Genomic DNA, 14,929 nt, shown 5'->3' on the forward strand with positions numbered 1-14,929 from the left:
AACAAACAAAATCCATTTTCCTTTTTTCACAGCTATAATTACTGTGACATCCCACATCGTCCAGGGAAGTGATCCTTATATGTATATTCCCATCCCTACTTAGCACGAGGTCTTTTGGGAGCTCACTGGCTTCGGGTTCCATCAGAACTTCGAAGTTAAGCGAGAAGGGGGCTAGAGCAATCCCATGATGGGAGCTCACTGGGAAGTTGCTCGTAAGTTCCCAAAAACAAAACCGTGAGGGAATGGCAAGCCCAAAGCAAATAATATCGTGCTACGGTGGTGAAGCAGGCCGGGGAAGTGATCCGACCTGGGCCGGGATGTGACAATTACATCATTGGAAACAACATGTAAAAAAACATAGACAAAATTGCGCCCAAGATTAATAAACACAAATGAATCACCAATTAAGAAGTTGAGAAACAAATGACCATACTTTCTTAATTTCCTTCTAAGTTATAGCAATAGACATTGTCAAGGTTTTTCAATTTGCTTTTAAGTTATAACAACAGATTATACCTACAACCACAGACAGCAAAACAATAAATGTAAAAGTAGAATTAACACCACATTTTTCTTCCACCCGAGAAATCATCACATTAAATAATCGATTTGCCTTGATATTCATTTTTAATAGCCAGTTGTTATTCTTTTTAGGAGTTTATTTTCATGTCTTTTGTTTATTTTTCCAAGGACAATGTGATTTAAGTTTGGAGGTGGAAAATAAGATTTTTTGATTTTTTAATTTTTTTGTGTCAATTAAAATTTTTTCGTTTTTAATTTAATATTCATAGATTATTTTAAATGTTAGAACAAATTGACAGAGTGAAGATTAATCTCATAATAGAGTCTTTTTTATTTATTGTTGCTTAGACACTAATTCATGACTTATACTTTGAAAATTTGCACATCCACACCAATATGGTTTGTGGGGAGTGAGATTGAAACACTTACTTTTCATCAAGTTAATTATTAATTTTTGTTCTAAGTAAAGTAAAGTTTAGTTCTTGTTATGAATAAAGTAATAATTGTCTCACCCAAGGCATTACTTAATAGCCCAGTCAGTCTTACCTAATCAGTAGTGATTCTCACGTCAAAAGGTAGAGTTTTGGCATCAGGCATGGTGGTTAGTTGGTTTCGTAGCCTTTTCAGCTTGAGTTAGTAAGTCTTTAGGGGTGTTCTACATCTAGTACCCTAAAGTTCATGAATTCTTTTCTAATTGATTCTAAATGGCTTAGACTTTGTAGTGGGTTTGGTTGGAACTTTTGGAAAGATGATCTAATTTTTAACGTTCTCTATGGATTGCGACTCAAAGGTGAAATTATTTGTGTCTTAGTTAACTTTTGTTTAAGTTAGTTAGTTTTTCCTTTTGTATTTTAATTTTATTTTGCTTAAGGACAAGCAAAAAGCTAAATTTGGGGATTTGATGAGTCGATATTATACTATATATTTTACCCTATTTTTAGTTATAATTTAGGGTAAATTACATTTTACTTTCTCAGGTTTATGCAATTACAACTTCATACAACATCTTTAACACATTTCAATCTCATACATTACCTATTATTTCATTTCAATTTCATACACCCGTTAGAAAATTTGTTAGGTTAACCGTTAAGTGAAGATGTGGCACATATGGAGCCCACATTTTTGCTGATGCGATATGCCATGTAGATAAAAATTAAATTATAAAATAAAGCTTTAATGGTTTCCAAGATGAAATTAAATAAAAACAAAAACATAATGAAAAATTTGTGAGCGCAGATGTGCACACCAATGCCCACCTTCACTGCATGTTCTTCTTTTTCTGTCATTGAGCTGTCCCTCGATCTCATATGTCTATCCATCTTCTTCCTCCCATCATCTCTCTTGCTCCCATATCTTCTTCTCCACCTAAAAGGCTTGTTAACTAAAGATGGTGTTACAGAGGTCATTGAAATTGGGGTCCCAATGTTTGAACAAATTGAAGAATGAAAGGTGTTGGCCACGAGGCCATTGTCGAGGACGAATGTGCAGAGGCCGTTAGAGCCTCTGTGGCACTCTAGGATTTCCTTCCATTGGTGGTCTAGGATTTCCTCTCGTCGGTGGTCGAGGATTTCCTCCATCCCGACGGCTTAGAACTCAGCGTTGCGTCGAATTTGAGGGATCTGAATCGGGTAACTCTGCAATTTTAGTTTCCAGAGATGATAAGGGGGTTTGGTCATAGTGGTTCGGGAGAGAAATGAGAAGAGGACTCCGTCGACGAAAAGGTAGAGCTTGAGATGATGGAAAATGACCTAGATGCCACTAGTTTTCACCAGTATCTGGGTTTGTTCCCTCACTTCGATCTGCAGCAACGCTCACCCAAAACGAGCATGTAATTTATCAAACACCATCTACACAAGACGACGGTTCAATTTAAGGTAATATCGAGGCTTACCATTGTCAAAAACGATGAGAACTTTGCCATGGGAAGTCGAGTCCGAGCCGAGGCTCTTCAATTGGGTTTGAAATTCACCAAGCACATACTTGTGTTTGTTCCATGAAAAATATTGGCTCATGGTGGTGGTCTGACATCGACAGGGAACGACAATGAACGACGATGAAACGGATGAATTTTGGAGTGATTCAAATTGAAGGACGTTCATGTGTCTCTCAACTTGTTCATCAAAGCTTCATAATTTTCTACCGAGTGGTTTATTTATGTCGATGAAATAAAGGATCAGTGCCCAATGCTGTCACAGTGACGTTTTGGGCTTATTTGGGCTTTTTGGTGTCCAAGATGATGTCTTTTGGGTTTGAGGCCATCTGCAATTATGTTTGGGACATCTCAAGCTTTAATTCTAGTCATTTGGGCCTGTTTTGGAGCCATAATAATTCAAAGTATGCATATATAATATCATAAGTAATATGGTTGCATCTATGTGAACGAATTCTTGTAATCAAAGAGAGTCCCTTCAAGCGAGGCTTGCATCTCCGTTGAACTGACTTAAACCTTGTATTTAACACCCACAATTTTTCCACTGGCTGAATTTCTTGACGAAGAATATGATTGCCATTAAACTTTTTCTTCATTCCCACGTAGAACTTATCATGTTGGTAGGACTCATCTTGAATTTCTTTGAGTTTGATTGGCCGTGCAGGTGCACCTTATGTTACAACAACAAAAATTATTTTATCTTTAGCTATTTGCCCTGTATCGAAATCTGGTAGATTTGTCAAGTGCTGGTCATGTGTCGGATCAGATTTTGAATTTGTATGAATAACCCATTCGAACATGTTAGTTTCAATGCCTTCATGCAACTTTGTTGGTTACTTTGCAACCTCAGGATATTGTATGTGGGGCGTATAGGTCTGGGTAGGAATGAGTGATAGGGATATGTTAAGATTAGCAGGTTCTATTTCCTCTATTGTGCATGAATCAAGCCTTGATGGCTCTTCAATCTCAATATCTCTCAGCATGTTATTAGAGCTCTCCACATATTCTAATGTACAAGTAGCCCAACCGTCCTTTGAACTTTGCAGCACATTAGGCTGCTCAAAAGGCTGTTGAATGCCTGCCCATCTAAAACTAGGATGTTTTTACAAATCTAGAGTGTAGAAATCAAAAATGGATCGTTCCAATGCCAATGCGAGTCGTTCCTCATATTAATATGCTCATTCACATAGTCTGGAAAATATTTCTTTTCAGGGCATTGAATTTCATGGGTATTTGAACAACAAAAAGCACAAATTGTAGGATTAAATCCACAGAAACCTTGCTTTGTGAATGAGACCCATAAAGGTGGTCTTTCTAGTGGCGGTAGTTCCCAGCCCACCACTGACGCTGAAGAATCCCATAAAGGTTGTGGTCCGGCTAGTGATGGCAGTTCCCATGCCATTGTTGTACTCTTCTCAGAATTAACAAATTGTAACCCACAAAATAAAATAAGCAATTAAATAAAAAAATATGTACATAATAATTAACTAAGAATATGGTAAACACAAATTATTTAAAACAATCCCCGGCAACGATGCCAATTTCTTGATATTATTTTTACCACTTGCAAAAGTATGGATAAAAACACACAAAATATTTGCAAGAGAACAAGGTAGTTATAGTATAAACGGCTCGAGTAAGGTCGTTTCCACAGGGATTATTTAAAACAATTTATGCAAACCAAAATCTTAGTTAATTACTTGAAAACAAAGACTAGAAAAGGTTGATTATTTTTTAAAAATAATAAAAACGAATTTAATTAAAATGATTAAAGAAATTAGCAAAGTAAAGAAAACATTTTGAAAACCAAATTGTAAAAGGCCTAGGGTTCTGCCGTCCCCTTAACAATCCTATGTAGATTTACCAATTATTTATGAATTACCCATGCAACTTTGAAGGCTAGGTTTTCCTTATGCATATTCTACTTGTGACATTCAAGCTATAACGTATATCAAACATTCTATCCATCCGTGGCATTCAGATCAAATATAAACATGCATGACTCATTACGCTTTGTGAAAACCCCTTGAAAAACCATGCAACCCCTAAGACGTGGCATTCGCCCTAGGTGAACTTTACAACTATCAATCACAAGAAGCAATACTCAATCCTCTGATGGCATTCCGACCGAATTGCATCTGATTACTTATCTAAACATCCTAATGGTAGCTAAGCATTAAGATATAGAGACAGTTTAAACATGGTGATTAATAATTCAAAGTATGCATATATAATATCATAAGTAATTGAATAAAGACTACATATTCATGCTAATGCTCAAGGCATCGCCCTAGCAAACGGAAATTAGATATGAACAACCATTATTGAAGTAGAAAAAGGATAGAAAACACCTTGAAATACAAAACGTCAAAACCTAGCTAAGTTCTCCAAATTGATGCCTCCGTTCTCCTCATTTTAACCCTAATGGCTAAATATCTTTATTTAGACTACTACAAAATAAAATCCTACCTAGAAAAGCTTTTCTAAAAACTAGGAAACATAATAGAATAAGATAACTAGGAAATAAAACGTTTCCTATTTAAACTGAAATTTAGACTTCTCAGAAAATCAGACTTTTGACCGACCAAATCAACTCCGATTTGATCCCAATATCCCCAACAAATCCTCAAAAGAGTCTTCCTTAAAATATGCCATCTTGACCTCCAAAATACCCAAAACGTCCAGAAACGTCAATTTGGGAAAGCTGCGCTAGGCCTTTATTTCATTTCCACAGTCAAACGGCTTCATAGAAAAATCTGGAATTTTGACATGAACATCTTGACACACTCACGAACATCCTCCAATTGGAATCACTCCAAAATTCATCTGTTTGATCACTTTTTGCTCTAAAGAAAGTCGAATATCTTACATTGGAAATATATAACAAAGTATCAAAATTCTACCAAAATAACTAATAAATTAATACCAAAAATAAGGTAAAATATATAGTATAATATGGACTCAGCACCACACACGCATGATGGAGACTTCTCTGAAAAACATTGGCCCACATGTAAACAATTTGATCTATCTAACTCAATTATATCCCTTGTGATACATATTTTATCATGTCCAATGAACTTTTTGGCCTTGGCACCCAGAGCTTTCTATCACCTCTGGATTTACATAGGGTCATTGACAAGTAGGATGAATGCTTAGGTTCATTATTCCATTTGTAAAGTGAACTACACTATGTTCAAATGAGGGATGTATGAGTACCAATGAATTTAGAACAATTTAGTTAGAAATGAATACAAAACATTAGAAAGATGAATTTGAATCACACTACAAAATAGTAGGAAGAGGGGTTGAAAGGAGTCATTTGTAAATCTCTTTCAATGCATTGCATACGGTCATTTTAAATTCCTCCGTAATATGTTTTGTGCTACATTTCTAACTCATGCTAAATCCTTTGGCATTTGCAAATCCCTCCATAGATTCATGGATGTTATATGTGCAAATCCCTATATCTCAATTATTTCAAGTAATTGGATCAAAGAATAAAAAATGATGATGGATGAATACTACCTCACTTTGTTAGAGCACTTCCAACAAACTAAATACATACTTGACATAAACTGCCCTAAAACCAGTACTACAAACTAACTATCCACAAATCATTTTTAGGTTTTTTATTTTTTTATTTTTTTCTGACAAATGTGGATATAAACGTTTTTAGTTATCATAAAACGCTTTTAATCGTAGTCATAAAGAAACTCATAGTCTCACACGTAAAATTAGCTCTTTTTAAATTATGAACATAAAGGTTTATGCACGCCTTTCAAACTCTTATTTATATGCAACGAAAAAAGTTTTCAATTTTCCAATAAGAAGTTGCGTATTTTCCAAAAATTTATTCTATTTTGTCATATTTTATTGATCGACTCAAAGGTTTTTTTTTTTTTTGTTTTTTTTGAAAGGAATATGACCTTAAAAATTTATTGTATAGAATCTAAGAGTTAATGAGATGCATATAAAGTTAAGGAAGTGATTTCCACACAATTTTTAGCTTCTTACACACTTTTGTTTAATTCTGGATGTTGATTCTATTTGATTCATTCAATCTGATGATTATAAAAAAGAAGAGTGTGGAAAGCTAACAATGCGTGAAAATCACTTATTTAAAGTTAGTTCTATCCTTTAGTGGTGGTCAGAGATTTCACAAAAAATCATGGTATATAAGTATATTCCAAAGGATCAAATGTTAATTAATATGGGATGATCTTGGTATAAGAGTGATGTTAGATGGCATAAGGTTTATATTTTATTATGACTAACAATTATGACTAACACAATTATTAAGGAATCATGGATGCTTAAAGAATCACACACACACACACACATTAGCAACTGGAATTTAGTCACATGATAATTATCTAGTTAAAACTAAAAGAAGTTTCAAGTTCGAAGTCATCCTCCTACTATATCTCCAACTATTTTGAAGTAACTTAGGTTGAGGGTCCACGATGGTAATTGTGACATCCCACATCGTCCGGGGGGTGATCCTTAAATGTATATTCCCATCCCTACCTAGCACGAGGCCTTTTGGGAGCTCACTGGCTTCGGGTTCCATTGGAACTCCAAAGTTAAGCGAGTAGCGCGCGAGAGCATTCCCAGGATGGGTGACCCATCGGGAAGTTCTCGTGTGAGTTCCCAAAAACAAAACTGTGAGGGTGTGGTCGGGGCCCAAAGCGGACAATATCGTGCTACGGTGGTGGAGCGGGCCTGGGAAGTGGTGCCGCCCGGACCGGGATGTGACAATTTGGTATCAGAGCCTAACCCTGGCCGTGGTGTGCCAACGAGGACGTCGGGCCCCTAAGGGGGGTGGATTGTGACATCCCACATCGCCCAGGGGGTGATCCTTAAATGTATATTCCCATCCCTACCTAGCACAAGGCCTTTTGGGAGCTCACTGGCTTCGGGTTCCATTGGAACTCCAAAGTTAAGCGAGTAGCGCGCGAGAACATTCCCAGGATGGGTGACCCATCGGGAAGTTCTCGTGTGAGTTCCCAAAAACAAAACCGTGAGGGTGTGGTCGGGGCCCAGAGCGGACAATATCGTGCTACGGTGATGGAGCGGGCCCGGGAAGTGGTGCCGCCTGGGCCAGGATGTGACAGTAATGATAACTTTACCTCCCAAATCTCCCTACCTTTGTCCAATTTCAAACAGGGTTCATGTTTTTTTTTTTTTTTTTTTTATGCAAGCGATATTGTGTGTGAAGAGTCATTTGTGACCTTGAATACAGGATATGGAGCCAGTTCACTTTGTGACATTCAACCCCATATATATGACTTTGCACGTCTTGTATTAGTGGTTTGGATGCTGCAATGGTTGTAATATGTTTACCTAAGTATTTCTCTGAATATATTAGTGACTGCTTTTAACTAATTGAACTACAAGTTTTGTTGCAATTTCATGTTTCTATTCTCACTTTGAAGGTTTATAGAAGTGTCTTATGTTACTGTAATAGCAGAAAGCAATTATGTTTATGCACCATGACACGGGTTAGATCTCCACCGATCCCCCTCCCCTTTAGCAACTAACAGTGTTACACTAATGCTATCGTTTGTAAAAAAAAATAAAATAAGGGAAGTGTTATTGGCACTTCAAAAATCTCATTCTACACTTCTCATAAGTGTATTTTTCTTTCCTAATATAAAAAGTTTGGAGTGCTAATAACAATTCCTTAAAATAAAAATAAAATTAAAAGCCCATTTAAACTTGTATGAAGAATTACTGAGTTGGACCAAAACAGCCGGACCTAGCCCATTTGGCCTTTCAACCCATATGTAGTTCGGATCTTGAAAACTTGATTTCGCACCATCCAGCTGCCATTGCCGACTAGTCATCCTACAAAACCCATGGATCCTCCACATGGAAGCAGGCCATGGAGGCCATGCTTACTCCACCATCCCCACCACCACCTCCACCATCATCACCACCACCACCCTTTATTCCTCTGCCCTCTCCATCACCGCCATCGCCACCAGGTCCACCACTTCCACCATCTCCGCACCAATTTTGCGTCTTTTCCGCAGAACCCAGAACCCCCAGCTGCCGCCGCGACTCCTTTCCCAACCCATTTGAATTCAGAACCTTCTGAGCTCAAAGAAGAGTACTACGACGATCCTACCGCTCAGTAAGTAGCTTCAGCTTCTTTGCTTTAAGGTCAAAGCACGATTTTGGTCCTTCTGGTTTCAGTTAATTGTGATGAATGCATTTGGCGTTTTAATGCTTCAAGAAACTCCAATTTAGGTTCACACGTTTGGTCACAAGCTTTTTGAACATTTTCTTTTGATTTTAGTTTTGTTTCACGTTTTGAGCTTCGGCAGTTCAAGAATTTGATTTTTCATCATCTTGTTAACAGGACATTGCCGGAGTACGGTGAGATCGATGATGGTGGGTTGGAAGAGGAAGAGGATGACGAGCCGGTTTTCGTCTTAACAGACGAGTGGAAGGAGTTTTTTGCAAAATCTGAAGCTAAGAGAAAACTGGGTACTCTCTTCTCTCTCTCTCTCTCTCTCTCTCTCTCTCTCTCTCTCTCTCTCTCTCTGCTCTTTACCCTCTCACTTCCCTTGCATCTCGTGAACACCGACTTCTATGATATGACTCTGTGCTTGATGCGTGTAATTACAGAGAACCAGCAGGCCAAGAGGAAGGGAAAAGCTAGACAGAGTCAAGAGTGATACGAATTCATACGTTGCCTTCGGTCTGTAACTTGTGAGTGGTTTGTTTTTTGGTAATATTGGCAGTGATGAAACGTTGGAAGTAATGTCTGTAGAAAAATGTATCAATCAAGCCGGAGAAAACCCTAATGCGGCTCAAAATGTTCATCGAAATGTTGGAAATGATAGATCGATTGATGCACTCAACTTCTTGAAAACCCATAATAAGAATCTTACATGATAGGTTACTTACAACGGAGTCTTTCTGATTTATACAACATTATTGCACTTCCAGGAGGGTGAAACATCCATTGATAGAGTTTTTCATACATCGACCGGCGATGGTTTCTCAGTAGCGTTAGCCTTCTCCGGCCATCTATGATTTGTAGGGAAGCTTATTGAGAGCAGAATTAAACCTCTCATCCGGGATCGTTCGGTGGTTTTCGTAGAAATCTAGTATCTCCATTGATATGTTTTTCACCTGTCAAAATATGCGTTATAATTAATTCCCAGGGTACAAACAGAAAGAAAGCGCTACACTTACTTGTTATTACCAACTCTGGAGTATGGTGATACACTAAATGCAGACGCAAGAACTCTATTCGGTCAGAGAAACTTGATTTATAAACAGATCCCTCAAGAGTAGGATGATATGCTAAGTGCAGAAACAAATAAACTTTTACCCAGTTTCAAGCCATTTGTACAGAAGTTCCCGATCAATGCTCCAAATATCAAGTAACAAAGGCCAGGATGGTTTTACTTTAACAAATGCATAGCCAGACGCTGTAAACGAAATCAGCATTTGCAATCGAATGACGAACCCAAGTAGGGTTGCGCCTTAAACAGACAAAAGGTCTTTTTATGTTTTTATAGATAATCATAAGGAAACGATGCAGAAACATCAGGAAGACTCACCACATTCATGTCCACACGGAGCTCTTCAAACCATGCTGTGGTATCTTTATCTCTATGCACGCTAGCAATGTATATGCAAGCTAAAGCAATCAGGTGTGGAGGATGTACAAGTGCAAGGTCCATCTTGTACGTGTCATTTACAACTCCCCTGTGTATATCAAAAATGTCAAGGTTACCTCACGTTTAAGTTCTAGAGAGCGCGAGAATGTATAAATACAAATACTCATTTATCAGAAACACCAATGAGGCATTTCTGTATTAAAACTCCTTCACAACAAGCAGTGCCCTAGAGACACAAACCCCTAATAACAAGGTTACGAGTTCCGGGTTTCTGAAGATGATGTATAAATAAATAAATAGCCGCTAAGTAAACATTCAGATACGTATAACAATGTGCGAAAATAAACCACTTGGGAGATTGGGCACTTACCAAGTTACCTGAGTCATACTTATATCGCTTAAGCCTGCATCCTGAAGCAACCTGGAAAGAAATGGAGTGAAATTGTTTTCAAGTAATAATGGAGGGACGAAAGAGAAAATTACTGTACTTAGAGCGTTATCAAGGGGGAACTAAGCGGATAAAGAGATATTCATCTCCGCAATCATCCGTTCATCAACACTGACAGAAAAAGTACTTACTGAGACAATGAGCGATACGGATGGTATACAACCAAATAATAGTTGAGAGCTTCTAAAATCTTCATTTCCATTTCAAGTATGTCTTTGATCTCATATCTATACTTATCATCGTTATCTGTAAAAGAAATGTTTCAGATTGTCCGTCAGTGCTTCAATAATAAAGAGTGGTGCTATCCACACACCCACATTTACTTACCACATACCCTTTGTTAATTTTTTCCCTTTGGTCCTCTTCGATTCATTCGATCCGACAGCCGGAAATTAAGAGGGTGTGTGGGAGGTAAAAGAGGTGTGCAGATGGCACCACCCATAATAAATAGAACAACAACAAGTAAATCATAACAAAAATTGGAGAAAGGAATCTATTGTCTTCAGCAACCAATACTTACAAAACTTTTTTATGTAAAATACTAGAAGTTTAGCTTGCACTGTGCTTTCTTCTGCTTTTGATGCCAGGTACAGGCAGGTTGGAGCTACAAGACGTGGATCATACTCAGACATACTCTTCCTGAAGCAAAACGAGACGTTATGCTTGAAAAGAAAAATCACATCTAAAATTCAAAGTCCTGCAACGATAGACTACTAAACGGCAAGCCCAAAGAAGGGAATGTCAACACTAACTGTATAGTGAATTGAGACAAAGTTACGTTGTGAACCCATAATACAACACATAGGAACAATGCAACCATAATAGAACAAAGATAGAACATCCATATGCATGCATACATTGCACTGAACTTTTTGAGGGAATAAGTACTAGAAATTTGATAATAAGCAGGGTGAACTATATGCAGATGAAAACAAACAAACAACAGGCACGTAAAATCATGATTGACAATCAATAAGTCAAGGATATGCCTAGGTTAGTAGTTATTGTGATAATCAGTTCAGAGGCAAAAAAATGTAGCTTAGCTAAAGAAATGAGAAACTTAACAGATATGAACTCAATTATGAAAGGAAGGATTTGGGGGTTAAGTTTAACAGTCTCAGGACTATCAGAAGAGAACAACCACAAATAAGGAATAAACCATGCTAGTGACTGAGCATTTCTCCTACAATAAGATAATTAGTTAACGTACTTGGTGTACACTCGTCTCATATATGTAACTGCGGTAGCTACAACCCTGAAAACAGTAAATAAGAAATCAGATAGATAGGCAGAAGTGAATTAAGAATTTTCCTGAACATAAAGTAGATGAGCCCGACCTTTGTCTCACTTTTACATGTTGGGCCAATTTTGATATATCTGAAAGAAAGGAAAAGGAAAAAGAGCAAAAAATGAATAATTTATAGTAAAGCAGATATGAAAACCATAGTGAGCGATCAGCAGTATTATGCATGTGTATGTGAGCAACATACATTAATCTTGCAGCAGAAGCTCTATGGCGGAGAGTCCCATCGCATCAAAAGAACCATATGACAAACATTTTAAGGAAATCGCTTCAAGAAAGAAAACACAAGCCAAGAACACCAACGCACCATATGACAACTTCTAAGGGAAATTACTCTAGTAGAGCAACACACACACCACCACGTGACAGAAGAACAATTTTTTTCTTCTATTGTTTGAATTGAGGTAAAAAAAGTCCAATGGTAGATTGCATTTCATCATTTAAGAATTCTCGATGAATCCTGTTAAAAGTTACAGTCTTTCCAAACATTAACCAGACAATAATTCCCAATTAAGCACGTCCGGAAATCCATAGTACTATTCCGAATTCCTTCTATCATCATGAAACTAGAATCTGTAAATTTAACCACTCAGACGATTTAAGCAGCTCTGTTCATCCCAACGCTCTGAATAACTATAGCTGAAATATTAAATTTTAAATCTTTTGTATCGATTAGTATGCGAAATTCAAATGCAGCTGCCGAGTCATATCTAATGAAGTTCATAAATGGAAGGGCATAAGAAGCTCAAACGAAACCAAGAAAGTTCAACAGAAACGTAACAATTCAGCATCCACCACAAATTAATTCAACAAATAACAAAAACCCAACCTGGAAAACACATTCAAAATCCTCAAAAAACAAGTAAAACAAAAACCCAGTTCATACAAATCAAAAACACAAAATGGAGAGAGAGAGAGAGGAAATACAGTTAGCCATTTGCATCTTTATGAGCTTGAAATCTTCAAGAGTTATGCCCTTCTCTCTATCAAGCGGGGATACGACATCCACGTCTTCCTGATCCAAAAGCTGTTTGCTGCGTGAAACAAAAAACAGAACCACATGATCAAAACCTACGAAAATCAAGCAAACAACAAAAGACAGAAACATGGGACACAATTTCGGGTTCGAAAAGAGCATACTAGTGGGACGAAGTCCAGAAATTGGCAGCCATGTTTTCTTTCCTGGGAGATTTCCAAGTTTCTGAGTTCCCCCAATCGTCAATTACTTAGTCGTTCAGACCTTCAGATTCTGTTTTCCGGGAAAGTACAAGTTGGACTTTGGATTGAGCCCATTTCATTGATCATGGGCCACCCATCTCGTTGACAAATAATTATCTGTCGAACCCTTTAATTTGGGTTTAAATTTTCACTTCAAAGCTTAACTCGCTTGACTAATTTTTCCGTTCTTCGTATTGTTATGTGGTGTTTGGAATTTTGAATATCTTTTTTTTTCGTCATACACATCAGATTTTTGAAAAATTAAATCATGTCAGATTTTTATTTGTTATACACATCAAATTTGAAGAATTGAACCATATAAGTTGTTTATTTATTCACATGAATCGAAATAAAAATGAAGGTGATTACTAAAATGTCTATATTCTAGTAATTTATTTTATATGCTAATTCTTGTTTATTTATTTATCTTTCGGTGAAATTTTATTTTATTTTAATTTTGTGAGAAAAGTTGTAATTCTTTTAATTTTTGATTTTTGATGTTTTTTTTTCTATTGAGAGAATATGATTTGTATGAGTCCCATCAAATTTTTTATTTCTCAATATTTAGCAGCACTGGAGTAAATGTCGTTGTCCAAATTCAATTTCACTTTTTTATTCCACTAACTCGTAAATAGATGTGACATAAATGTTGCCCCACTCCGGCACTCCCATCTTCATTTGACTCTTGTGAGCATTGTCATTGTCAGCTCCTCTGTTTTTCGTTTCTTTACGTACAATTATTTATATGTATTAAGGTAGGGTGAGAAAAGGTATCTTCCACCTGACAAATGGTGCTTAAAAATGTGGTTAGTAATCTAGGACATATAACATTAGACCTGTTGTAGAACAGTAGATGTCCACGCAAAGAATTAAATAATGGATCCTTCCATTGTCTGCTGAAGCTTGTTGCACACTACTCCCATTTTCTATATAAATACAAACCCCACACAACACCAAAGTAGAGAGACTCACGACAGAGAGAGAGGAAGGAAGAGGAAGAAAGAAAGAGAGAGAGAGAGAGGAAGAAAAGAGGAGAAAATAGTGAGAGTTATATTTGTAACCTTATTAAGTCATAGCGCCTCTGCTGGATGACCATGTTTATTCCATAAGACACACTATCTGATTCGGATATAAACACAATCAGATCGTATGAGTCTTAGAGTTCTTACAATCTAGGAATTTACATATGCCATAAGTAATAACAACTCCTAAGAGGATGTAATATCTATTTCTAGATATTCTCTAGGACTCTTCCAGCTTAGAATGAGGATTCTATACTGAACATGCTTCTCTCTCCCGGTATAAGTACACCCATCTACGATTCATCTAAGGTAACGTAATCTAAAAACTTGAATTCTCTTACCCACTGCTTAAGTCTAAAATCATTCGCAAATTCAATCGTCGGAGAGCCTTTGGCTAGCGCACACCCCCGCCCGGGTTTTAGGCTTGCTTACAAGTGTTTCACTGTTTTGCAGGTTGCTCGGATTTACGCTCGACCATCGTTGACAGAGGTGCGCGAATTTGATTCCAACAATTGGTTCTTTGGTCAAGAGTGAATTCATATTTCTCTCGGCCAGATCACTCTACTAATCAACATGTCGGAAAACTCAGTTAATCACATCGGCTTCACTGCCTCTCAGAGCAGTATCCATTAGGGGTACGACAACGTCACAGCCATTGACGAGACGTGGGAAAACGTCATGGAAATTTGTTTATCTCTAGGAGGCGTTTGATGAAGCTCTATGGCTAGAGAACCTACTTGACTCACTGACATAAAGGCACACATCAAAAACCTCAAGGAAGATTGAGGCCATATAACGCCTTATGGAGCTTGCAAACATACTTAGGCCGAAGAGGATCAATGA

At 37.3% G+C, this 14,929-nt stretch overlaps 2 protein-coding genes across 3 annotated transcripts; one reads left to right on the forward strand and one right to left on the reverse strand.

Annotated features, from left to right (window-relative positions):
* The first annotated feature begins 8,296 nt into the window (after window positions 1-8,296).
* LOC137729025 (uncharacterized) lies at window positions 8,297-9,237 on the forward strand. Its single transcript, XM_068467842.1, has 3 exons — window positions 8,297-8,594; window positions 8,823-8,950; window positions 9,092-9,237. The coding sequence occupies exons 1-3, from the start codon at window positions 8,317-8,319 to the stop codon at window positions 9,139-9,141; spliced, it is 456 nt and encodes a 151-aa protein (XP_068323943.1). The 5' UTR covers window positions 8,297-8,316; the 3' UTR covers window positions 9,142-9,237.
* Window positions 9,218-13,136, reverse strand: LOC137729024 (cyclin-C1-2-like). 2 transcript variants are annotated; one of them, XR_011067958.1, is made up of 10 exons: window positions 12,987-13,136; window positions 12,774-12,880; window positions 11,881-11,920; window positions 11,754-11,798; window positions 11,064-11,182; window positions 10,675-10,789; window positions 10,466-10,516; window positions 10,036-10,183; window positions 9,374-9,601; window positions 9,218-9,230 (listed from the first exon to the last, which is right to left on the reverse strand). XR_011067958.1 is itself a non-coding variant. In XM_068467841.1 (9 exons), exons 1-9 carry the CDS (start codon window positions 13,016-13,018, stop codon window positions 9,497-9,499), a joined length of 762 nt encoding a protein of 253 aa, XP_068323942.1. In that variant the 5' UTR covers window positions 13,019-13,136; the 3' UTR covers window positions 9,311-9,496. The 2 variants fall into 2 exon arrangements, 1 of the variants encoding a protein (XP_068323942.1); XM_068467841.1 differs by lacking the exon at window positions 9,218-9,230 and having other exon boundaries at window positions 9,311-9,601.
* Window positions 13,137-14,929: the final 1,793 nt, after the last annotated feature.

This window comes from Pyrus communis, chromosome 3 (assembly GCF_963583255.1).
Source record: "Pyrus communis chromosome 3, drPyrComm1.1, whole genome shotgun sequence".
NCBI lineage: Eukaryota > Viridiplantae > Streptophyta > Magnoliopsida > Rosales > Rosaceae > Pyrus > Pyrus communis.